General features: G+C 41.4%; 1 protein-coding gene across 10 annotated transcripts in view; it reads left to right on the plus strand.

Moving 5' to 3' along the window:
* Positions 1-4,553: 4,553 nt before the first annotated feature.
* The window catches only part of AUH (AU RNA binding methylglutaconyl-CoA hydratase), a 150,873-nt gene continuing 134,318 nt past the window's right edge, over positions 4,554-21,108 (plus strand). For 6 of the 10 annotated variants that reach the window (XR_682307.5, XM_520124.8, XM_054658251.2 and 3 more), the window contains exons 1-3: positions 4,554-4,891; positions 13,023-13,090; positions 13,208-13,295. Coding sequence is in view for 9 of the 10 variants with exons in the window: in XM_520124.8 (XP_520124.1) it covers positions 4,630-4,891; positions 13,023-13,090; positions 13,208-13,295 (418 nt within the window). In the remaining variant the exon portion in view is untranslated. Of the gene's footprint in view, positions 4,892-6,118; positions 6,138-13,022; positions 13,091-13,207; positions 13,296-21,108 lie in introns of those variants that run through there. The other 4 variants (XM_001143146.7, XM_063787677.1, XM_063787678.1 and 1 more) reach the window with 4 other exon arrangements.

Genomic DNA, 21,108 nt, shown 5'->3' on the forward strand with positions numbered 1-21,108 from the left:
GTTCAAAACCAGCTTGGGTAACATAGTGACACCCTTGTTTCTAGTAAAAAAAAAAAAAAAAATTAAAAGATTTTTAAAAAAGAAAAAGAACATGAGCTTTGGAGTCAGATGTATCAGTATTTGAATTCTAGCTCCATGGCTTCCCAGATGCAGTCTTTGGTAAGTAACTTAATCTCAGTTTCCTCATCTATAAAAATGGGGGTAGTAATACCAACTTGAAAGTTTCCTGAACATTAAATAAGACAGCGAAATGCCTTCTTAAATAGACTAAGAAGGAAGTTGGTAAATGGTAGCTAATATTTCCACGCTGCTCTATTTCTTTCTTCGTGCCAAGTGTTTTACATACTTATCAACCCAATAAATGGGCATAATTATTCTCATTTTATAGGTGAAGGAATTGAAGATAATTCAGTGGGGCATGGTGGCTCATGACTATAATCTCAGCACTTTGGGAGGCTGAGGCAGATGGATCACCTGATGTCAGGAGTTCGAGACAAGCCTGGCCAACGTGACAAAACCTTGTTTCTACAAAAAGAAAAAACAAAATTAGCTGGGCATGATGGTGCTTGCCCATAGTCCCAGCTACTCGGGAGGCTGAGGCAGGAGAATCACTTGAACCCAGAAGGTGAGACCACGCCACTGCCCTCCAGCCTGGGTGACAGAGTGAGACTCTGTCTGAAAAAAGAAAAAAAAAGAATTCATAAAGTGAAATAGATATATTAGCTATACTGCAGATGAAGAAGAGGAAGCATGAAGTATTTAAATAACTCACTGATGTCTCAAAGTGGAGCAATTATAGAGCAGGGATCCAAAGCCATGTCTATTTGGTTTGGAATTTGTTAAATTCCTGATATTTGGCAATTTGCTGTTAGTTGTCATGCTTGACAGGTTGTGATAGTCATGGTGATGTTTACTAGTTGCATTAATTTTTAAGAATCAACTTTGGTCACAGACCTGAGATACGTGCATGACTATTGCAAATAAGGACGAGAGTCCCAAATGTTAGGGAAGGGGATAGTCCTCTATGTTGCATTTTTTCCATCAGGCTCTATGCCTTTAGAAACAATGGGTGGTCCTTTGTTTTCTTCTATAACCCAAACAATCTATGATTATCTTTCTGCAGCTGTCCTAGTCAATTATCAGTATTATCTGAAGTTATATTATTTTAAATAGCACTGTCAGGAGCTCTGTATAACTGCTTTCTCTAAATTTACCATCTATTGATGAACCGACATAAAGATATCAAAACAACTGGAGACCAATATTAATAAACAGTAATTATATAATTGCAATAATTGCAATGGTTGATCTGTAAATACAATTGTGAGTTTCCTAGTGTTACGGAACCTTTGAGGTGTCGATTTCCTGGCCAGAAACCTCTGTGGCTGGTGGCACCTTTGCCAGAGTTCTTGTCCTGGGTCCAGGAAGAATGAGGTATGCAGACAAGTGGAGGGTGAACAAGACAAAGAGAAGCTTTATTGAGCATTAAAACAGCTCAGAGGAGACCCGCAGTGGGTAGCTCCTCTCTGTAGGCAGGGTGTCCTGAAGTCTGCCCAGCTCCTAGGAGAGAGGAGGCCCTGGAGAGGGTAGCTCCTCTCTGTGGCTGGTTGTCCTAACATCTGCCCAGCTCCTAGCAGAGAGGAGGCCCTGGAGAGGGTCACTCCTCTCTGAAGCTGGTAGTTCTGACATCTCTGCAAGTCTCTGAAGCTCTCAGCTGAGAGGGTAGCTCCTCTCTGCAGCTGGTTGTCCCATCATCTGCTCAGCTCTGGCTGAGTTGGGGATTTTATGGGCCTCAGAGGGGAGCAAGTGCCTGCCGCTGATTGGTCCGTGGGCAGCCATGGGCAGGCTCGGAAAAGGCACCACAAGTTCCCACTCTGGTTCACGGGGCTGGCAGCCCAACCCCCAGCCTTCAGGCCCTCCTTGGCCAGAAGCTGGGGCCTCACTGGGGACCCACCCCCTTCTGCCCAGGAGTCTGTCTGCCTCCCACTGCCATTCATGGTGCCTGGGTTCAGCCTCAACTTTGCTCCAAGAATGGAGCAGGTGCCAAAAGCAGGGAGAAGCCAGGCAGCAGGAGCAGGCACTTCTGAGCCTGTGAGGGCATGCAGGGCCTTCCTGGGCCCCCAAGAGTGCAGGGATGCCTAGGGCTGCAGCCGTGGTTTGGGTGGCTGCAGCTGCCCTCGGGGAGGGCAGGGCTCCTGCCTGCTCCTGGCCCCTCAAGAGCACAGGGAGGCTCAGATCTGCAGCCACACCTTGGGCGGTGCTTCTGCCTGCTCTGTGGAGCAGGAGGCCCCAGTCTGCAGCTGTGCTGCAGAGGCAACCAGGGAGTTCCCACCCCAGCTCAGAAGGGGTGGGTCTCCCGCTTGTCCCTGGCTCCCGCCAGAGAGTGTGCAGCCCTGGCCATGCCTCTCTGCTGCAGCAGTAGGCCGTCTGGAGCAGCCGCTGCCATCTCTAGTACAGTAATTCTCATAATTTTATTTTGCCTTGGTATCCATTTTGAATATGTTTAACTTTCTCATATGAGAAGCAGGGCTCAATCACCTCTGATACAGTTTCCAGTTCTCTGCTTCCTCCCAGTTCTTCAATGTGATCCATCCAGATATCTGCTTAATGCAACTGCTTCCTGGTGACCATCTCCCTATGGGACAGGTAAATGCAGCCTGCTTGGCTCACCTGTTGACCTCCATAACCCACATGGACTGTGTAGATGGGCTCCAGTGACCACCTCACAGTGACAGGGTGACTCCATGGAACTTGTGCCTGCTTGTTCTAAACTCACCAATTAGAACTTCCATGGGAAACTGCTTGGGTAACACGTTGGACCCCAACAGAGGCTTTAGCTCCACAAGTGCCCCTTCCTTGACCCCCTTCCACTGGCTGAACTCCCTGTCACCTCCAGATTTACCCTCCCTCTGGTGACAAGACCAAATTAGAAAGAAACCATAACAACAAAAATCACAACACCCAGCAGTCAACATATACATCATTATCAGAAAAGAGGAAAGATACAAAGGAAGCAAAGTTTTCCTTGTAGTAAACTTCAGGAAAATTTTCCTGCATGGAACTTTACAAAAGATAGAATAAAAAGTGGGCTGTGCATGGTGGCTCACACCTGTAATCCCAGCATTCTGGGAGGTCAAGTTGGGTGGATCACTTGATGTCAGGTGTTCAAGACCAGCCTGGCCAACATAGAAACACCCATCTCTATTAAAAATACAAAAATTAGCCAGGTGTGGTGGTGTGTGCCTGTGATCCCAGCTACTCAGGAGGCTGAGGTGGGAGGATCATTTGAGCCTGAGATGCAGAGGTTGCAGCGAGAGGCGATCACACCACTGCACTCCAGCCTGGCCGACAGAGCCAGAACCTGTCTCAAAAAATAAAAAATAAAAATAAAAATAAAAGTGCCTTCAACATCATTCTACAGCAGATGCAGTAATGGAATTCAGTCTACTTTTTGTTTCTACATTGGATAAAAGTTGAGGACATAATGAAGGATGTTTTGCTTAGGACTAAAAAATACAAGAAATTTCTGTGGCACTAGACGTATGCTCATAGCAGCACACTTTTCAAACAGTATTCTTTTTTTTTTTGAGACAGAGTTTCACTCTTGTTGCCTGGACTGGAGTGCAATGGTGCAGTCTCAGCTCACTGCAACCTCCGCCTCCCGGGTTCAAGCAATTCTCCTGTCTCAGCCTCCCGAGTAGCTGGGATTACAGGCATGTGCCACCACACCTGGCTAATTTTGTATTTTTAGTAGAGACAGGGTTTCACCACGTTGGCCCGGCTGGTCTCAAACTCCTGACCTCAGGTGATCCACCTGCCTCAGCCTCCCAAAGTGCTTGGATTACAGTAGTGAGCCACCGCCCCCTGCCCAGTATTCTTAAATGCAAGCTTTCCCATTAGAGATCTGATAAAAGCTAGGTAGCATTAATTATACTGCAACGTGCTTTGATGAGTACCTACACACTAAATTGATATCCCGAGTTTCTGGAAGAGCTACATACTCTAAATCCCATCTCAGCGTATGGCTTGTTTGAACCCCTGTAAGACTCTTTCCATCCAGGAAGGGCCATGGGACATTGGTACGAGTGGGTGGGCTGGAGAAAGAACTCCTTTGCCTGTTTGCTGTTCTCATCCTTTTCCTGAACGCCACGTAGTAAACATCATTTATGCTTATCAGGGACGCTAAACCAACAACCTGAGATCCATAAGTAAGGCAGTGACCAACGATGGGCTGCCACACTTTCAGCCAACTTGAGGAGACAAAACTTTTTTGTTCACTTTTGCAGCTTACTTAACACAGGACCGCAGGGCATGGTCCAGGGAGTACGGGGAGATAATTCCCTCCGGGTAGTTCTTATAGAAAAGTCTTCCCTGAATTATTCCATAGCCTTGGAAAACTACTTTCTTTCCTTTTGTATTGGACAAACCATCCAATCTCTCTTGGAGAATGGGGCAAGGCCTCGGGTCACCGGGCTTCGGCGGGGCGGTGAGGGGCGGGAACACGGCTCCGGAGGGCGGGGCCAAGCCGGAGCGAGGCGGCGGGTCCGGACGCCGTGCGCGTGCGCGCGGCAGGTCGGCGCCGGGCGGGGGCGGAGCGGCCGTCGCAGGTCCACGCCGTAAACAGACAACATGGCGGCCGCGGTGGCGGCTGCACCTGGGGCCTTGGGATCCCTGCATGCTGGCGGCGCCCGCCTGGTGGCCGCTTGCAGTGCGTGGCTCTGCCCGGGGTTGAGGCTGCCCGGCTCGTTGGCAGGCCGGCGAGTGGGCCCGGCGATCTGGGCCCAGGGCTGGGTACCTGCGGCCGGGGGTCCCGCCCCGAAAAGGGGCTACAGCTCTGAGGTGAAGACGGAGGACGAGCTGCGGGTGCGGCACCTGGAGGAGGAGAACCGAGGTGAGGTGCGAACGCTGGGCAGGCGCGGGGCAGCGGGCGGCCGCTCGCTCTCAGGACGGGCATAAGGTGCAGCATCCGCCGGCAGGACGCGGGGTTGAGGTCAGGCAGGCGCCCCGAACCTGGGTCCCTCCCCTTTCTCACCTCCCTACTCACCCAGCGTGGCCGTTTCCTTGTGCACCTATTTCTTGCTTTTAATAACCTAAACGTGTACCCCCGAGCAGCTTACCTGTAAAGTGACCGCATTCAGCGCGGCAAACAGAAGTGCAGCTTACGCCCTCCGCTGCAAACAAGCCAAGGTCAATATATACCCTGGGTATTTAATCCTTGCTACCAGGCTTTATTGTTGCTGTGTAATGGCTTTCTGTAAACTCAGCTATTAGTGGTGGAGTTGTAAAAGCTGCGGTGAAACTGCCTTTTATTATTACGGAGAATCTTAAATTTGAAGCTGCTCAGCTGGAACAATTTTTCCTCTTGTTTATTTTCTCTTAGAAAGTTAGTCTTGAGGGACTGTTCCACTTCATTTAAACAATTTTGAGCACTTTTTATTTTCCTCAGCTCTGGCGATAAGAATGTGGATGGTATGGATCTTGCCCTTGAGCTACCTTCTACGGGAGGAGACATCATTAGCAATACAATACAGAGCGTTGAAGGCTTTGAAGGAGGCTGACAATCCTAGGGAATACTGTTACAGCTCAGTTCCTTTCACTGGCAGTGCAGGGAAAAGCTAAAAGGGTCGTGAAGGGTGGAATAGCAGTTTACCCGGGTTAAGCCAGAGGACCAGTCTTTTAATTTTGACATGCATTTGTTGAGCACCTATAATCTGTTAAGCAGAAGTGAAAAGCGTGTAAGTCATGATTGCTTTTAGTGTAGTGAAGCAGATCCTGGTTATTAGTAGGCTGTGTGAACTTTCAAGGCATGGTAAGAGGAAAGGGCTGTAATACCTGCAGGTTTTCGCCATTTGAAAGGGGTTCCAAGGCATTCTTTAATAGGCAGTGGATTTTGCCATTTGTGAGGGTTCTTGGGCAGACTTATCTCACGTGTAAAACAGGAAAAACAATACCAACTTTATAGGTTTGTTATGAAGATGAGATGAGATTGTTAATGTAGATTGCCACTAGCACGTAGCAGTGCTTCAGGAGTGTGATGAATGACTTTATTCCTTACTTATTATTCCAGACAGAGACAAGAACATGGTCAAAGGCATGGAGATGTGAACATGTGTGGTGTATTTGGGACGTAACATAAGGCAAGTGTGGCAGTAGTGTGGCATAAGCAGAATAGTAAGAAATTCAGCTGGAAGCATAGACTAGCACTGGAGTGATTAGAGCCTGAATGCCATCATCTTTTGGGTAAGCTTAGTCATGCCGGGACTTCACTTCCGTTAAGTGTACCAACAATATGTTAGATATAAAGGGATTGCAAGTACAGCTACTAATATGCACCATATTCTATTTTTTTGGTCGTTATGACTTGAATGCAATTAAAGGAATATTTGTGCAGAATGTCTGGACAGACTTTAAGTTAGGATCTGAATGGACAGAAGAGAGAATATCAGATAATAAAAGATAACGAAAATTTTTTTGGGTATCATGATTTCTTTAGCCTTGATTTCCTGATGAGATAGGACATACATCATGGTTTCTTAAAGTTGACCCCGCCTCCTTTGAGAATTGGCAAGAATGACGACTCAGGCTTGGCTAACATTACCTAGGCTTTGCTTTGCTTTACTGTTGAACCAGCAATAAGCAGTGCAAAGAAAAACATGAGGTCAAGGGTACTACAGGTGAAGGAGTTTCCTGGGTGCCTTTATTTCTCTTAGAGGTGGGTCCAAAATTTGGTGCTCTCAGCAGCCTCTAAGGAATAGGATAACTCTCCTAGTCACAGGAGCCTCGAACAGCATGCAGTACTTTAGGTGGGTGGGGGTAAGTAGTGCAGAATACACCAGGTCTCATCTGTTATCTGGGCTCCATATTTGTAATTTGTTGTAGGAGGCATAGCTCTATAACCAAATTTCCTTTTCTTTTCTTTTTTTTTTCTTTTGAGATGGAGTTTCACTCTTGTCACCCAGGCTGGAGTGCAATGGTGCGATCTCAGCTCATTGCAACATCCGCCTCTCAGGTTCAAGCGATTCTTCTGCCTCAGCCTCCCGAGTAGCTGGGATTACAGGTGCCCGCCACCACGTCTGGCTAATTTTTTTGTATTTTTAGTAGAGACGGGGTTTTGCTATGTTGGCCTGGTTGGTCTCCAACTCCCGACCTCAGGTGGTCCACACGTCTCGGCCTCCCAAAGAGTTAGGATTACAGGCGTGAGCCACTGTGCCCAGCCACCAAATTTCTTTAGTGGTTATTTCTTGCATTGTTGTCCATCCTACTCAGTTTTAGAGCAGGGGTCCTGGTCATGGCTTACAGAGGTCTCTCTTGCACAGCCTTCTTCGTAGGTCACCTGGTCTCCAAGCATTCTCCTTCCCACTTTTTCTTCCCAGGGGTGCTGGAGTTACCTTTTTTCAAGGCCAAAAACCACGTATCTGCTCAGTTAAACACCTCCAAAGGCTCCCCGTTGCCTGCAGGGCCTTCTTAACCGTCAGGCATCTCATAGTCTATCTCCCTGCCACTGGACCTGAGCTCTGCCTTTTCCTGTTCTTTTCTGTGTGTAGCTTTTGCACACACTTTCTGGAATGACTCCTCTCCTTCCCCTACCAACCTTCCTGCGATTTGGCATAATTATGACCCTTTTCAAGATCATCTTTGTGAACCATGTCAGAACAACTTCTGGCAGAAATACAGCAAACAAGCAATTGCATAGTGCAGATCCTCCTTGATACCCGCTTCTTCCTCCTCTTTCACATCTAGATTATCATCAGGTCTTCCCGTGTTTGAAACCTTTCCATGTGCTTCTTTACCGACAGCATCCTTGTCCAAGCTTGTCAGGTGGACTGTGGCAGAGGTAGCAGGTCTTTCGGTATCTACTGCCTTTTCTGATTTAACAAGTTGATTCCTTTCATGTTTTTTTCATGTTTAAAAAAATATATTTTTATATATTTTATGGTATGTAAATTATATCTCAATAAATATATGTATTGAGATACAGTGTATTTTTAAATCTTTAAGATTTAATCTCATCTATATTGAGACTTAAATCATATACCATAAAATTCAAAATGTACAGTTGTTTTTAGTATATTCACAGTTATGCTTTGTCAATACAAGCCAATTTTATAACATTTATCAACTCAAAAATAAACCCTGTAGTCTTTAGCAGTGACTCCCTACTCCCCACCTTATCCCTCCAGCCTTAAAAAACCCTCATTTATCTACTTTTTGTATCAAAAGAATAGTATAATAAGTCATGTTTTTGTGGCTTCTTTCACATATCGTATTTTCAGGGCTCATCCTTATTGTAGCTTGTACCAGTACCTCTATGCTTTTAATGGCCAAGTAATATTCATTGTATGGATATACCGCATTTTGTCTGTTCATTACTGATGTACATTTGGATTGTTTCCATTTTTTGGATAATATGAACCACGCTGCTTAGAACATTCATATATTAATATAGGCTTTTGTGGTCATCTTTATATTTTCACATAGGAGTGGGATTGCTGCGTCCTATGGTAATTCAATGATTAACATTTTGTGGAACTGCTAAACTGTTTTCTAAAGCGTCTGCATTTTATATGCTCACTAGCAAGGCATGAGAGCTCCAGTTTCTCCACATCTTGGCAACAGTTGTTATTGTTCTTTTATTAGCTACCCTATTGGGTGGGAAATGGTAACTTTTTGTGGTTTGATTTGGTTTTCCCTCATGGCTAGTGATGTTGAACATCTTTTTTTTTTTTTTTTTTAAAGATGTTGAGGAAGACTATTCAAAAGGACTACCATGATGGGGTTCTGTTGTAGGAGAGCTTCAGATCAGGTTCAACTCCCTGTTGGAACATTTTTTCATATGCATATTGGCCATGTGCATACATTTGGAGAAATGTCTACTCACATCCTTTGCCACTTTTTTTTTTTTGAGACAGTCTAGCTCTGTCTCCCAGGCTGGAGTGCAGTGGTGCAATCTCGGCTCACTGCAAACTCCACCTCCCGGGTTCAAGGTATTCGCCTGCCTCAGCCTCCCGAGTAGCTGGGACTACAGGCGCCCGCCACCACGCCTGGCCAAGGGTTTCACCATGTTGGCCAGGATGGTCTTGATCTCTTGACCTCGTGATCTGCCTGCCTTGGCCTCCCAAAGTGCTGGGATTACAGGTGTGAGCCACTGTGCCTGGCCCCTTTGCCACTTTTTAAATTGGATTATCTTTTTATTGTTGAGGCATGAGAGTTGTCTTTTTATTGTTGAGACTGGATACAAGCCTCTTGTCAGATGGATGGTTTGCAAATATTTTCTCCCATTCTCTGGGTTGTCTTTTCACTTTCTTGATGATATATTTTGAAGAACTAGTATTTTTAATTTTGATGTAGTTCAGTTTCTCTATTTGTTCTTTTTGTAGCTATGCCTTAGATTATATCTAAGAAACTATTGCCTAACTCAAGTTTACAAAGATTTACACTTACGTTTTCTATGAGTTTTACGGTTTTCACTGTTATGTTCATCTGTGACTATGATCCAATTTTGAGTTAATTTTTATATATAGTATGTAGTAAGAGGCCTAACTTCATTCCTTTGCTTGTGGATATCTAGTTGTCCCAGCTACTCAGGAGGCTGAGACGGGAGGAGTGCTTGAGCCCAGGACTTTGAGGCTGCAGTGAGCTATGATGGAGCCACTGCACTCCAGTCTGGGTGACACAACACGACCTTGTCTCTTAAAAAAAAAGAAAAAATGTATGAACCTATTTATGTAGAATAGCTCCAACAGAACATATGATCGATCCATTTATGTAAAATAGCAACAACAAGCCAAATGGTAATATACAACTCTATTTCTGTATGTAGATACGTTGAACATTTTCTGGAAGGTTACATTACATGTAACTGCGATAACTGTGGCTTCTTCTGGGGAAGGGAATGAGCTTGTTCTAGGGAAGGAGGACTTTCACTTTGAGTGTATTTTTTCATTTTGTATAAGCAGAACGTATTTTGTTTTGTTTTTAAAGTCTCAGCAAAGTTGTTACATTCATCTTTCAGTTGTGTGAGCTTTATAGAGCAGGATTCATGCTGTGATGTGACCTTGTTACAGATTCACTGAAGATTTTTGTATGTTTTGTGAAAAGTCAGGAAAATTAAGGTTGGCATGTGAATGCCTAAGCTTTTCTGAGTTTGGTAAACTTTCTAGGTTATGTGAGGAGGATGCATGATAATTGAGTTCTTGAGAAGTGATTGAATTGTGAATTAAAGTGAGACAGTTATAAAACAAAAACTTTTAGACTTTGCTGAATAAAGCTAAGGTTTTATTCCATTTTAGAATACCAAAAGCCTGCAGATACATTTGATGGTACGGTTGTTACGTATTAGATAATTCATTTCAGACTGCAGAGCTAATTTCTAGCTTTTTGAAGTGGAAGTACTCAAAACATCAAGTCTCAGATATGGGACCAAAATTGCTGGAATTAACTGTGTTAGAAACATTTTGATGGCACTTTACCCTTCAGTAATAATGTCAGCATTATCATATCTAGCAGAAATTATGGTGAAACTTTTAATACTTACTGCATGAGAGGTGTTCATGCTAGAAGGGAGGTTAATTGGGTCTTCATGTTGTAAATTTTACATGTATCATTTCATTCGATTCTAATACAGTCCCATGGAGTGTGGAACTGTTAGTATCTTAATAGAGTAAGAAACTGAGGATCAGAGAGGTTAAGTAACTTGCCGAATTCTTAATAGAGTAAGAAACTGAGGATCACAGAGGTTAAGTAACTTGCCGAATAGCTAGTAAGCGGCAGACTGGGATTTCATCCCCAGCAATCACACCTTAGAGCCTGCATTCTTAGCCCTTGGACGTTGTATCAACTTGGATGTCTGAAAGGCACTTCGGATTCACTTTAATTCAAAACAGAAACTCATGAGCTTTACTCCCCTCCACTCTCACCTTGGTAGTTTTATGATTTTGTCTCATTAAATGTCATCTTTCATCCAATTGGTGAAGCCAGAAACCTGGTAAATACTCCTTAACACTTTCTTCCAGTTAAATCAGTCCTCAGTCTAGGCATCATTAACTCATTTAAAATTTTTGAATAGTTCTTGAATCCTTTCACTTTCCTTTATTTCTACCACCACCAATCTCAGCCAAACTTGTTATCTGTTGATTGGACTCGAATTGTGTCTTGAAGCTCCCACCCCTATCTACTTCTGGTATGATCTCCAAGTATAGAAACTATTCCCCCCCCCCAAGTTTTATATGTGCATGTGTATATGTTTATACCTATGTAAACTCCTTCAATGGTTATTAGGATGAAGGCTAGACTTTTTAGAAGGTCTGTAAGGATATTTCTGGCTTGTGCTGACCTCTTTACTTTCATTGGTCACTCTCTTCTCCCCCTTGTAGGTTACAGGACATTCAGTGGGACCATGACTAGTTTATGCTTTTCCTGTTTCCTCTGCCTGGCAGTCAGCCCCTCTCCTTCACTCTCACCTTAACTCCTACTTATCCTTCTAACCTTCACTGTCTGGGGTAAGCTTTCCCTAACCATCTCCTTTTGCCCCAGACCATTATCAATTCTGGTTACAAGTTACTGTAGCACCACTTACAGCTTGTAAAGCAGTTTGAATGGATTATTAATGATATTTATGATTATTAATGATTTCTATGATTATTAATGTTGTATTTCCCTCCTAGACTCTAGTTCCATGGCTGCTGATCACTATAGTACGTACTCAGTATGTTTGAATGAATGGACACATCTAGTCTTAGCTGCTTGATTTTCTTCCTGAGGAAACTGAAGCTTGAACAGCGTAACACAGTTTTATTCAAGTATAGAGTTAGATTACCACTTAATAGCTGAAGGAAGTTACTTCACCTCTCCAAGTCTCCATTTCTTTATCCGTTAACTATTGATAAAAGTAGTGCCCACCTCTTGGGTTGTGGTGGGGATTACATGAGTTAATTCGCTTAAAGCACCTGGAGCAGTGCCTGAGGCCTACTGGTGGTAGCTGTTGTCAGTAGTATTGGGACCTACCCAAAGTCATTCAGCTGTTTAATACAGATCCTGTCAGATAGCAGTCCTTTATGCTTTTCTCTGTACTGAGAGCATTTGGAATTCTTGCAAATTTACTCTTGTGAGCAGAAGTTCATCTTTATACTTTAAAGAATGGGTCTGCACAGTTTCTTGCACAGTGAAGGCATGTGTGCATTTTGTTGTCTTCAGTTTAACTCAGTTGCAAATAAGAACCATACCCACCCTGACTCAGTGGAAGGTATTTCTGATACACGGTGAAAATTTGTCTACTCCAGGAACAAGAAGGTTAGTAGAGGTTGTGTAGAACTTTGAATATCAAATTAGGATCTTTGAAGTTGGATATTTTGAAATAAATAATGAAAGGATTTTAAGTAGGGGGTGCATTCTATGCATAGTACTGTTTTTAGAAAATTGGTAACTGGAAGGAATGGGAGGCTGGGTTTAGATGATGGTCTTTGATTAAAAAGTGGGGCAGTTAGGAGTGACAGCTGGGTGTGTGGGAGAGATAATGAACTTTGTTTTGTATAGGTTGAGTTGGAAGTACTTCTTGGACATCTAAATGGAAGTGCCCTCAGGTTAAGTATATCAGACAGAAATCAGGAGAGAAACTTGGGATAGAATTACTGAAAACTGTGTAGTATGAACAACAAAAAAAATTGAGATATTAACAACTGGTCCTAGAAAAAGCAGATGCTATAATACCTGCATGTGACAAGGTTTATTAGCGGTTACTTCGGTATCTACTTGAAGATGATGAAACCACATTTTAAATAGTATCCTTTAACTTAAAATTTTCACTAATAAGTGTAGTCTTCCCTCTAGTTTGAGTTAGTGATGTAAAATTTACCAAAATGTTGCAAATTACCTTGGTGCTTAAGAAGAGATCGATTGAAGGGAACGTGATGTCATGAATTTCTTTGATTTGTTAAGTTCGAAGTTAGCTAGATGTGTGATGTAGAGTCTGTTCTCTGAATGCCTTGCTCACTCAAGTGCTTGTACTTTTTTTCCCCTTTAACTAGGAATTGTGGTGCTTGGAATAAACAGAGCTTATGGCAAAAATTCACTCAGTAAAAATCTTATAAAAATGGTGAGTGTAAAGATTAAACTGTTTGCTTCTAATATTAAGATATATTATTGTCATCAATGTAAAAATGTTTTGTTTTTTTTTTCTCTTTTTCCTCCTATGCTTCCTATTTCTGTTTAGCTATCAAAAGCTGTGGATGCTTTGAAATCTGATAAGAAAGTACGGACCATAATAATCAGGAGTGAAGTCCCAGGGATATTCTGTGCTGGTATGTAAATATGTTGTATTATGAAATTAAACTGTAGTCTGATTTTTCCTCAATAGTAGTCTGTTTTCCATTAGAATGTTCTTTGGCTTGAACCCCATTACCAACAACTCCTCTTTGTCTGTGTTTTACTGATTCACAAGAAAAAAACATGCTTAGTCTGTCAGCATTAGAAGCTTTTGCAACATTTAGATTGTTTTGGAAGTTGAAAAAAAATCTTTGAGCCATTAAAATACTTGTTTGTAGTACATGTAGTACATGTAGTACAATGTTGTTTGTTGTGTCTTAATTGTGGCCAATATTCTTTAGTTTCATTCTTTTTTTTTTTTTTTTTTTTTTTTTTGAGATAGAGTCTTGCTCCGTCACCCAGGCTGCAGTGGCGTGATCTTCGCTTACTGCAACCCTCGTCTTCCCAGTTCAAGTGATTCTCCCGCCTCAGCCCCCCGAGTAGCTGGGATTACAGGCGCCTGCCACCTCGCCTAGCTAATTTTTGTATTTTGAGTAGAGACAGGATTTCACCATGTTGGCCAGGCTGGTCTCGAACTGCTGACCTCAAGTGACCCACCATCTTTGGCCTTCCAAAGTGCTGGGATTACAGGGGTGAGCCACTGTGCCTGGCCCCTAGTTTCATTCTTAAGGATTCTCAGTTTTTTTAAGCTTCAATCTCTGTGGCTTCTGCCTTAAAATATTGCAGAATAGTGTGATATTTAGAAATATGCAGTGTATTTTGGCTTTTGATAAGGTTTTATTGCCTCCTTAATACCTTTCTTAAAATGTAGGATACCGAAAAGAATTAGTTTTAATTCCAGTTGAGTAACCAAAGAGTGTAGGTTTATTACTCCCAGCTGCTAGGGTTATGGTGTTATGCAGTACAGATTTCTGTTTTTACATTTGTCAAATGTGAGTAATACTGTCTGCTTAGTAGGAGTGCTTATAAGGGTTTTATGTATATTTTGAGTTCTTTGTTTTTTTAAACAATGTGAAAGACTTATATCAAGAGAATTAGGATTCTTATGTCTAGATCATATTCACCTGGTGAATATGATCTTGAGGTAAAGGAGTGTAACACATGACTGATGGTTGAGAGGTTCTCTAAAGGTCATTGGATGGCTTATTGGGAAGATACAGAGTAGCTTTAGGGTTTTTAAAGAAGGCCCAATTATATGAATTTTTGAGGAGTGATATCAATGTTGTGAAGACAGATTAACATTTTAAAAATAGGTGTTAGTGGTCATCCTGGCATTGTTTTTCTGTTGGCAGTAGGTTTTATAATTATTGCACTAAAGTTACTGGTGGAATTCTTTTTATTTTACATATTCTTTTGCAGCCCATTTGTTCTAGATTTCTGCATTAGGAATATACTTTGAAAAAAGCTTTAATGCTTTAGCACAGTTTGTGGATGTCTGTTACAGATTGCCTTTTTGAGGACATGCAAAATGTCCTCAAATAATATACCACATGCTGTTTATTAGAATAACATGTTAGTCTTGAGTACTTTTTAACAAGTTAATTTAATCTATTTACTTTGCTTTATGTGCTTTTAAACTTTCGTACAATCAGGATAATCTTTTAACTCAAGATTTGTGACTGTATTTTGTCAACAAAAGTCAGTGTCTTAATTATAGAAAAATTGGGGCATATCATTCTCTTTTAGTAATTCAGTGTATATGATGGAACTGTTCTTTCAGATTTCTCCGAAAGGTTTTCCTTTCTTGTTTTTTTTTTGAGACGGACTTTCACGCTTGTTGCCCAGGCTGGAGTGCAGTGCCACGATCTTGGCTCACTGCAGCCTCTGCCTCTTGGGTTCAAGTGATTCTCCTGCCTCACCCTCCCGCGTAGCTGGGATTACAGATGCCCGCCACCACGCCTGGCTAATTTTTTGTATTTTTGCTAGAGACGGGGTTTCAACATGTTGGCCAGGCTGGTCTTGAATTCCTGACCTCAGGTGATCCACCTGCCTCGGCCTCCCAAAGGGCTGGGATTACAGGCCACACATGACCTCTTTTTTACATGTATTTACATTTATAAGCTGACCAGTAGGTCTGTCTTTTTTTTTTTTTTTTTTTTTTGAGACGGAGTCTTGCTCTGTCACCCAGGCTGGAGTGCAGTGGCACGATCTCGGCTCACTGCAAGCTCCGCCTCCTGGGTTCACCCCATTCTCCTGCCTCAGCCTCCCGAGTAGCTGGAACTACAGGCGCCCGCCACCAAGCCTGGCTAATTTTTGTATTTTTAGTAGAGACAGGGTTTCACCGTGTTAGCCAGGATGGTCTCGATCTCCTGACCTCGTGATCCGCCCACCTCGGCCTCCCAAAGAGGTCTGTCTTTTAACATGTACATATGAAATAAAATTCTAGGTAAATAAAATCTCTTTACATTATTTAAAGAATATTTAAACTTACAGCCTATATTAGTATAAACATCTTAATCAGGCCACATTTATCAGTTATTGTTGAAGAATGTGGTCTTTCACATAATTAAAGCTTTAATTTGTATTCCAAAGTAGTAATATTAGAAGAAACCTCTGCTGGGCGCGGTGGCTCATGCCTGTAATTCCAGCACTTTGGAAGTCGACGTGGGTGGATCACAAGGTCAAGAATTCGAGACCAGCCTGGCCAACATAGTGAAACCCCGTCTCTACTAAAAATACAAAAAATTTTCTGGGCGTGGTAGTAGGTGCCTGTAATCCCAGCTACTCAGGAGGCTGAGGCAGGATAATTGCTTGAACTCAGGAGGCAGAGGTTGCAGTGAGCCGAGATGACGCCACCTCATTCCAGCCCGGGCGACAGTGTGAGGCTCCAGCTCAAAAAAAAAAAAAAGAAACCTCAAAAACACAGTGTACCGTTTATTGATTATCCTTTTAGCCTCTTCTCCATCCCTTGAAAGTCATCATTTTCCCTCTTCTTTTTCTTCTCCCACAAAGGTTTCTCTGTATATATTAATACTGTATTCCAGTGATACCTTGCTCATTTCTAAATACTTAAAGCTTAGCAAATGGTCTTGCCTCAAATTTCTTGAGCATAGGAACTCCTCTTATTCTTTGAGAATCATCTTTTACATTCTCAGAACACAGCAAACAACAGGGACTCAGCATTTATTTGCTGGAATTAATCAGCCTTTAAACTGTGCTTTAATTCACTGATTTTTTTCAGGAATGGTTGGGATATAATAAGCAGCTTCTCTGAATTGTCTCATACCACTCTCTTATTTACTGATAGTAAATTTGGCTACATCTTTTTTCTAAAATGCTAGGAAAACAGATAAACATTAAAGAGATTCCTACATTGCATTGGAGGTTGGGCCAAGTGATTTCTGACTTCTCAGAAATCTACCTATTATTTAGCATTATTAAGTACTTCACTTACATTTTAAGTTTTTAAATCAATTTTTAGTTTAAAAAAGTAGCATGATAGGTCAAAATGTATGAAAATGTATACAGAGAGAACTCTCTCTAACCCTACTTCCTCTACTTTATTCATCCCCTAATATAAATAATTATTATTTTTGTCCTAGTATTTTACTTTATTTTATATATATGTATATATATACACAAATACAGTCATGTGCTCCATAACAACATTTTGGTTAACAGTAGCCTGCATTATACAATGCTGGTCCCATAAGATTATTTGTTTTTATTTTTTTGAGACGGGGTCTCCCTGTCACCCATGCAGGAGTGCAATGGTGTGATCTTGTCTCACTGCAACTTCCGCCTCCAGTGTTCAAGCGATTCTCGTGCCTCAGTCTCCTGAGTAGCTGGGATACAGGTGTGTGCCACCATGCCCAGCTAAATTTTGTAATTTTAGTAGAGATGGGGTTTTACCATGTTGCCCAGGCTGGTCTTGAACTCCTGACCTCAGGTGATCCACCTGCCTAGGCCTCCCAAAGTGCTGAGATTACATGGGTGAGCCACTGTGCCCAGCCTCATAAGATTATAATACTGTATTTTTACTGTACGTTTTCGGTTTAGGTACATATAAATACTTAGCATTGTGTTACAGTTACCTACAGCATTCAATACAGTCACTGTACAGGTTTGTAGCCTAAGAGAAATATGTTATACCATATATCCTATTTATGTAGGGGATGGTTTCAGGGTGAAACTGTTCCATCTCAGATCATCAGGCCACCTCAGCCTGATTCTCATAAGGAGCGTGCAACCTAGATCCCTCGCATGCGTAGTTCACGGTAGGGTTTGTGCTCCTACGAGAATCTAATGCGGCTGCTGATCTGACAGGAGGCAGAGCTCAAGCAGTAATGCTCCCTTGCCTGTGCTCACCTCCTGCTGTGTCACTGGTTCCTAACAGGCCACAGACCAGTACCATTCATCAACTCAGGGGTTGGGGACCCCTGGCCTATACCATCTAGGTTTGTGTATATATACTCAATGATGTTTATACAAGGATGAAATTTTCTAAGGACTCTACCAGGATGTTCTCTTTAAGTAACTTATTATATACCGATGCACTCATTAGAATGTTAAGTAGATATTTAAAGTCATACATATAAAGACATATAAATACTATACTTATAAAGTGATATACATAGAGTGTGGAAAATACCTGTTACAAGCATAGAGAGAGTTGTATATAAAATGTTATGGCCATTATTACTGTAGCTGTGTAAACTATGTCTGCCAATAAGTTCATGGGCCAGGTGGCTCACACCTGTAGTCCCAGCACTTTGGGAGGCTGAGGTAGGCAGTTGGCTTGAGCCTAGGAGTTCAAGACCAGCCTGGGCAACATGGCAAAACCCTGTCTCTCCAAAAATATACTAAAATTAGCCAGGCATGGTGGTGCGTGCCTGTAGTCCTAGCTACTCAGGAGGCTTAGGTGGGAGAGTCGCTTGAGCTTGGAAGATCAAAGCTGCGAGCCGTGATTGTGCCACTGCATTTCAGCCTGGGTGACAGAGCGAGACCCTGTTTGAAAAAATTTAAAAAAAAAGATCATGGATTAAAGGTGATATTTTTTCTGTCTTCAAACTTTCTGAAATAACTTCGTTATATTAACAAATTATATTAAGCAAATATATGCAAAGTAAATAATTTTGAAAAATACAAAGTATATTAGTGTATTTTTCTTTTTTTGGAAACTAAAATTGGGATATTAACTGAGTTCCTAAATTGTTGTTACAACTTTCTTTTTGTTTTTTTTTGAGATGAAATCATGTTCTGTCACCCAGGTTGGAGTGCAGTGGTATGATCTCTGCTTACTGCAACCTCTGCCTTTCAGGTTCAGGTGATTCTTCTGCCTCAGCCTCCCGAGTAGCTGGGATTACAGGCACCTGCCGCAATGCCCAGCTAATTTTTGTATTTTGAGTAGAGACGGGGTTTCACCATGTTGGCCAGGCTGGTTTTGAACTCCTGACCTCAAGTGATCCGCCTGCCTCGGCCTCCCAAAGTGCTGGGATTACAGGCGCGAGCCACTGTGCCCGACCCGTTACAACATTTGAGAAGATAAATTTTAGACTAAAAGAGTTCCTATAGAATAATTCAGACCCTTTAATTTTATAGAATTCCCGTGAAGTGAAAGACCTGGTTAAAGGTGGTGGCTTAGCTGAAACTGCTTCTCTTGAAAGTTAGGATAGAGTTTTCTCTTAGACTGTGGTTTCTAATCTAGAACCTAGGAGGAATATGAGGTGTCTCTTTAAAGTTCTTAAAATTTTATACACTTAGACATTTTAGTGGCCCTACATTGAGAAGGTGTGTAATGTCAAAATGTCATTGTTACAGTAATGTATTAAAATGGATGTTTCTATTAACCACAGTAATATGTAAATACAGATAAAAATATGTCATAGTTGTCACAGATACAGACAGTGTTTCCCATACATAATGTGTTTTCACATGGTGTGCTATACTCCAAATTTTAATATATTGTTGATCGTGACATTCTGGAAAAGTCTTTCTGGTTGGCCGGCTACATTGGATGTAAATGTGTGATCACAGTCATACCCTTCAGGTTGGGAATCACTGTTGTGTATTCTTTCTTGTAGATTAGAACACCACTTCTGGGTTCATGGCTTGCCTGTACTTCTCTTAGAATACTAAGAAATATGATTTTGTTAGTCAAAGCTTCTTGTGAAGCATTGGCTACATGGATTATGTGAGATTGGCCTGAATGTGTGCTGCCTCCTTACATATTCTAAAAACTGTTTAATCACTTTTAGTTTACCTTCTCTCTCTCTCCCTCTCCCTCTCTCTTCTCTCTGTGTGTGTGTGTGTATCTGTGTGTGTCTGTCTCTCTGCCTTACATACACACACCCACACACACATACACACACACACAAGTCAAAACAATTCTGCTATTTCAAAATGTTTATGTAGTTAAAATTTTAATATTTGCCAATCACAAAATTCTAAAGAAGTCTGATTGGGCTGCTGCGTTGGATGTAAATGTGAAATCACCGTCATCTGTTTATTTTTGTTCTTTTACTTTTCTAATTCAAAGTAACAAAGTGCACATGCATTGTTTTTACCAGAACATTTTTGAAATGAAATTTTGTGAGAAATTACTGAGAGTGAGGATTTTTTCTTTTGAAATTCCTAAGATATATGATAAACAATTCTTGGTAATTGATTGCTATATGTAGAACCCTAAATTGTTTCACTGAATTACACCAGTGTGGGTTTTATAAAAAAGTAAAGGTAGTTTTGCTTCTGCTTTTGAATTCTAGTAAATTATGTTATGACTAAAGACTGACTTGTCACTAAAATTGTCAACATGCATTATTGAATGTTGTGTGCTGTTCATATGGATAAAAATGTCATGATCTGGATAGATGTGTGGGCACCTTGGACTATGAAGTAACCTGGCCGTTGTTGTTTCAGAATCTTAGATTGTCATATTTATGTTTTTAACTGTTAGTCCTTCAGAGAGTTTGATAAGTAACGTGAAGGGATAGATACCACAAATTTGTAGTAGTTTAACAAGTTTGTATTAGTTTAGCTATATAGGGTTTTGTTTTTTTTTTGTTGTCATATATTGTTTGTTGGAATAAAAAATGTTTTATTTAGGTATGAATTACTTGGAATAAAGTTTACCAATTTAAAATGTATAATTGATGAATTTTGACAGGTATTTAAACCATGATCAGAATCATGATACAGAACATATTTGTTACTTAAAAAGTTTCCTTGTGTCCATTTGCAGTCAAGCCCCTTCCCTTGCCCTGATCTCTGAAAGTACTAATCTCCTTGCTGCTCATAGTTTAGCATCTTCTGTAATTTTTAAAATAAATTGACTCATACTATGGGTAGTCTTTTGTGTCTGACCTCTTTCATTTAACGTAATGGTTTGAGCTTCATCCATATTCATGTTTCACTAGTTTCATTTTATTGGCATGTATTTTATTTTATTGCTGAGAATAGTATTTATTGTATGACTGTTTCACGGTTTGTTTATTCATTAGGTGATGGTCATTTGGGTTTTTCCATCGTTTGGCTTTTATGCATCACTTCTGTGACCATTCACACACACCTTTTTGGCAATGCATAATTTTACTTCTCTCAGGTAAATAGTCAGAAGTAGAATTACTGGTTTTATCCTGTGTGTTTAGTTTTGTAAGAAACTGCCAACTGTTTTCGGTATCATTTTGCATTCCCACTAGCAACGGATGAGAGTTTCAGGCGTTCCACATGCTTACCAACACTTGATAATATGAGGTTTAAAAATTGTAGGCATCCTAATGGATACAAAGTCATATTTCATTGTAGTTTTAGTTTACATTTCATATGTGTCACCTGTATATCTGTTTTGATGACTTGTTTATTCGAATTTTTTCCCAATGTTTTTCTTAGAATCTCATCTCATTGAGTTGT

Source organism: Pan troglodytes, chromosome 11 (assembly GCF_028858775.2).
Source record: "Pan troglodytes isolate AG18354 chromosome 11, NHGRI_mPanTro3-v2.0_pri, whole genome shotgun sequence".
Lineage (NCBI taxonomy): Eukaryota > Metazoa > Chordata > Mammalia > Primates > Hominidae > Pan > Pan troglodytes.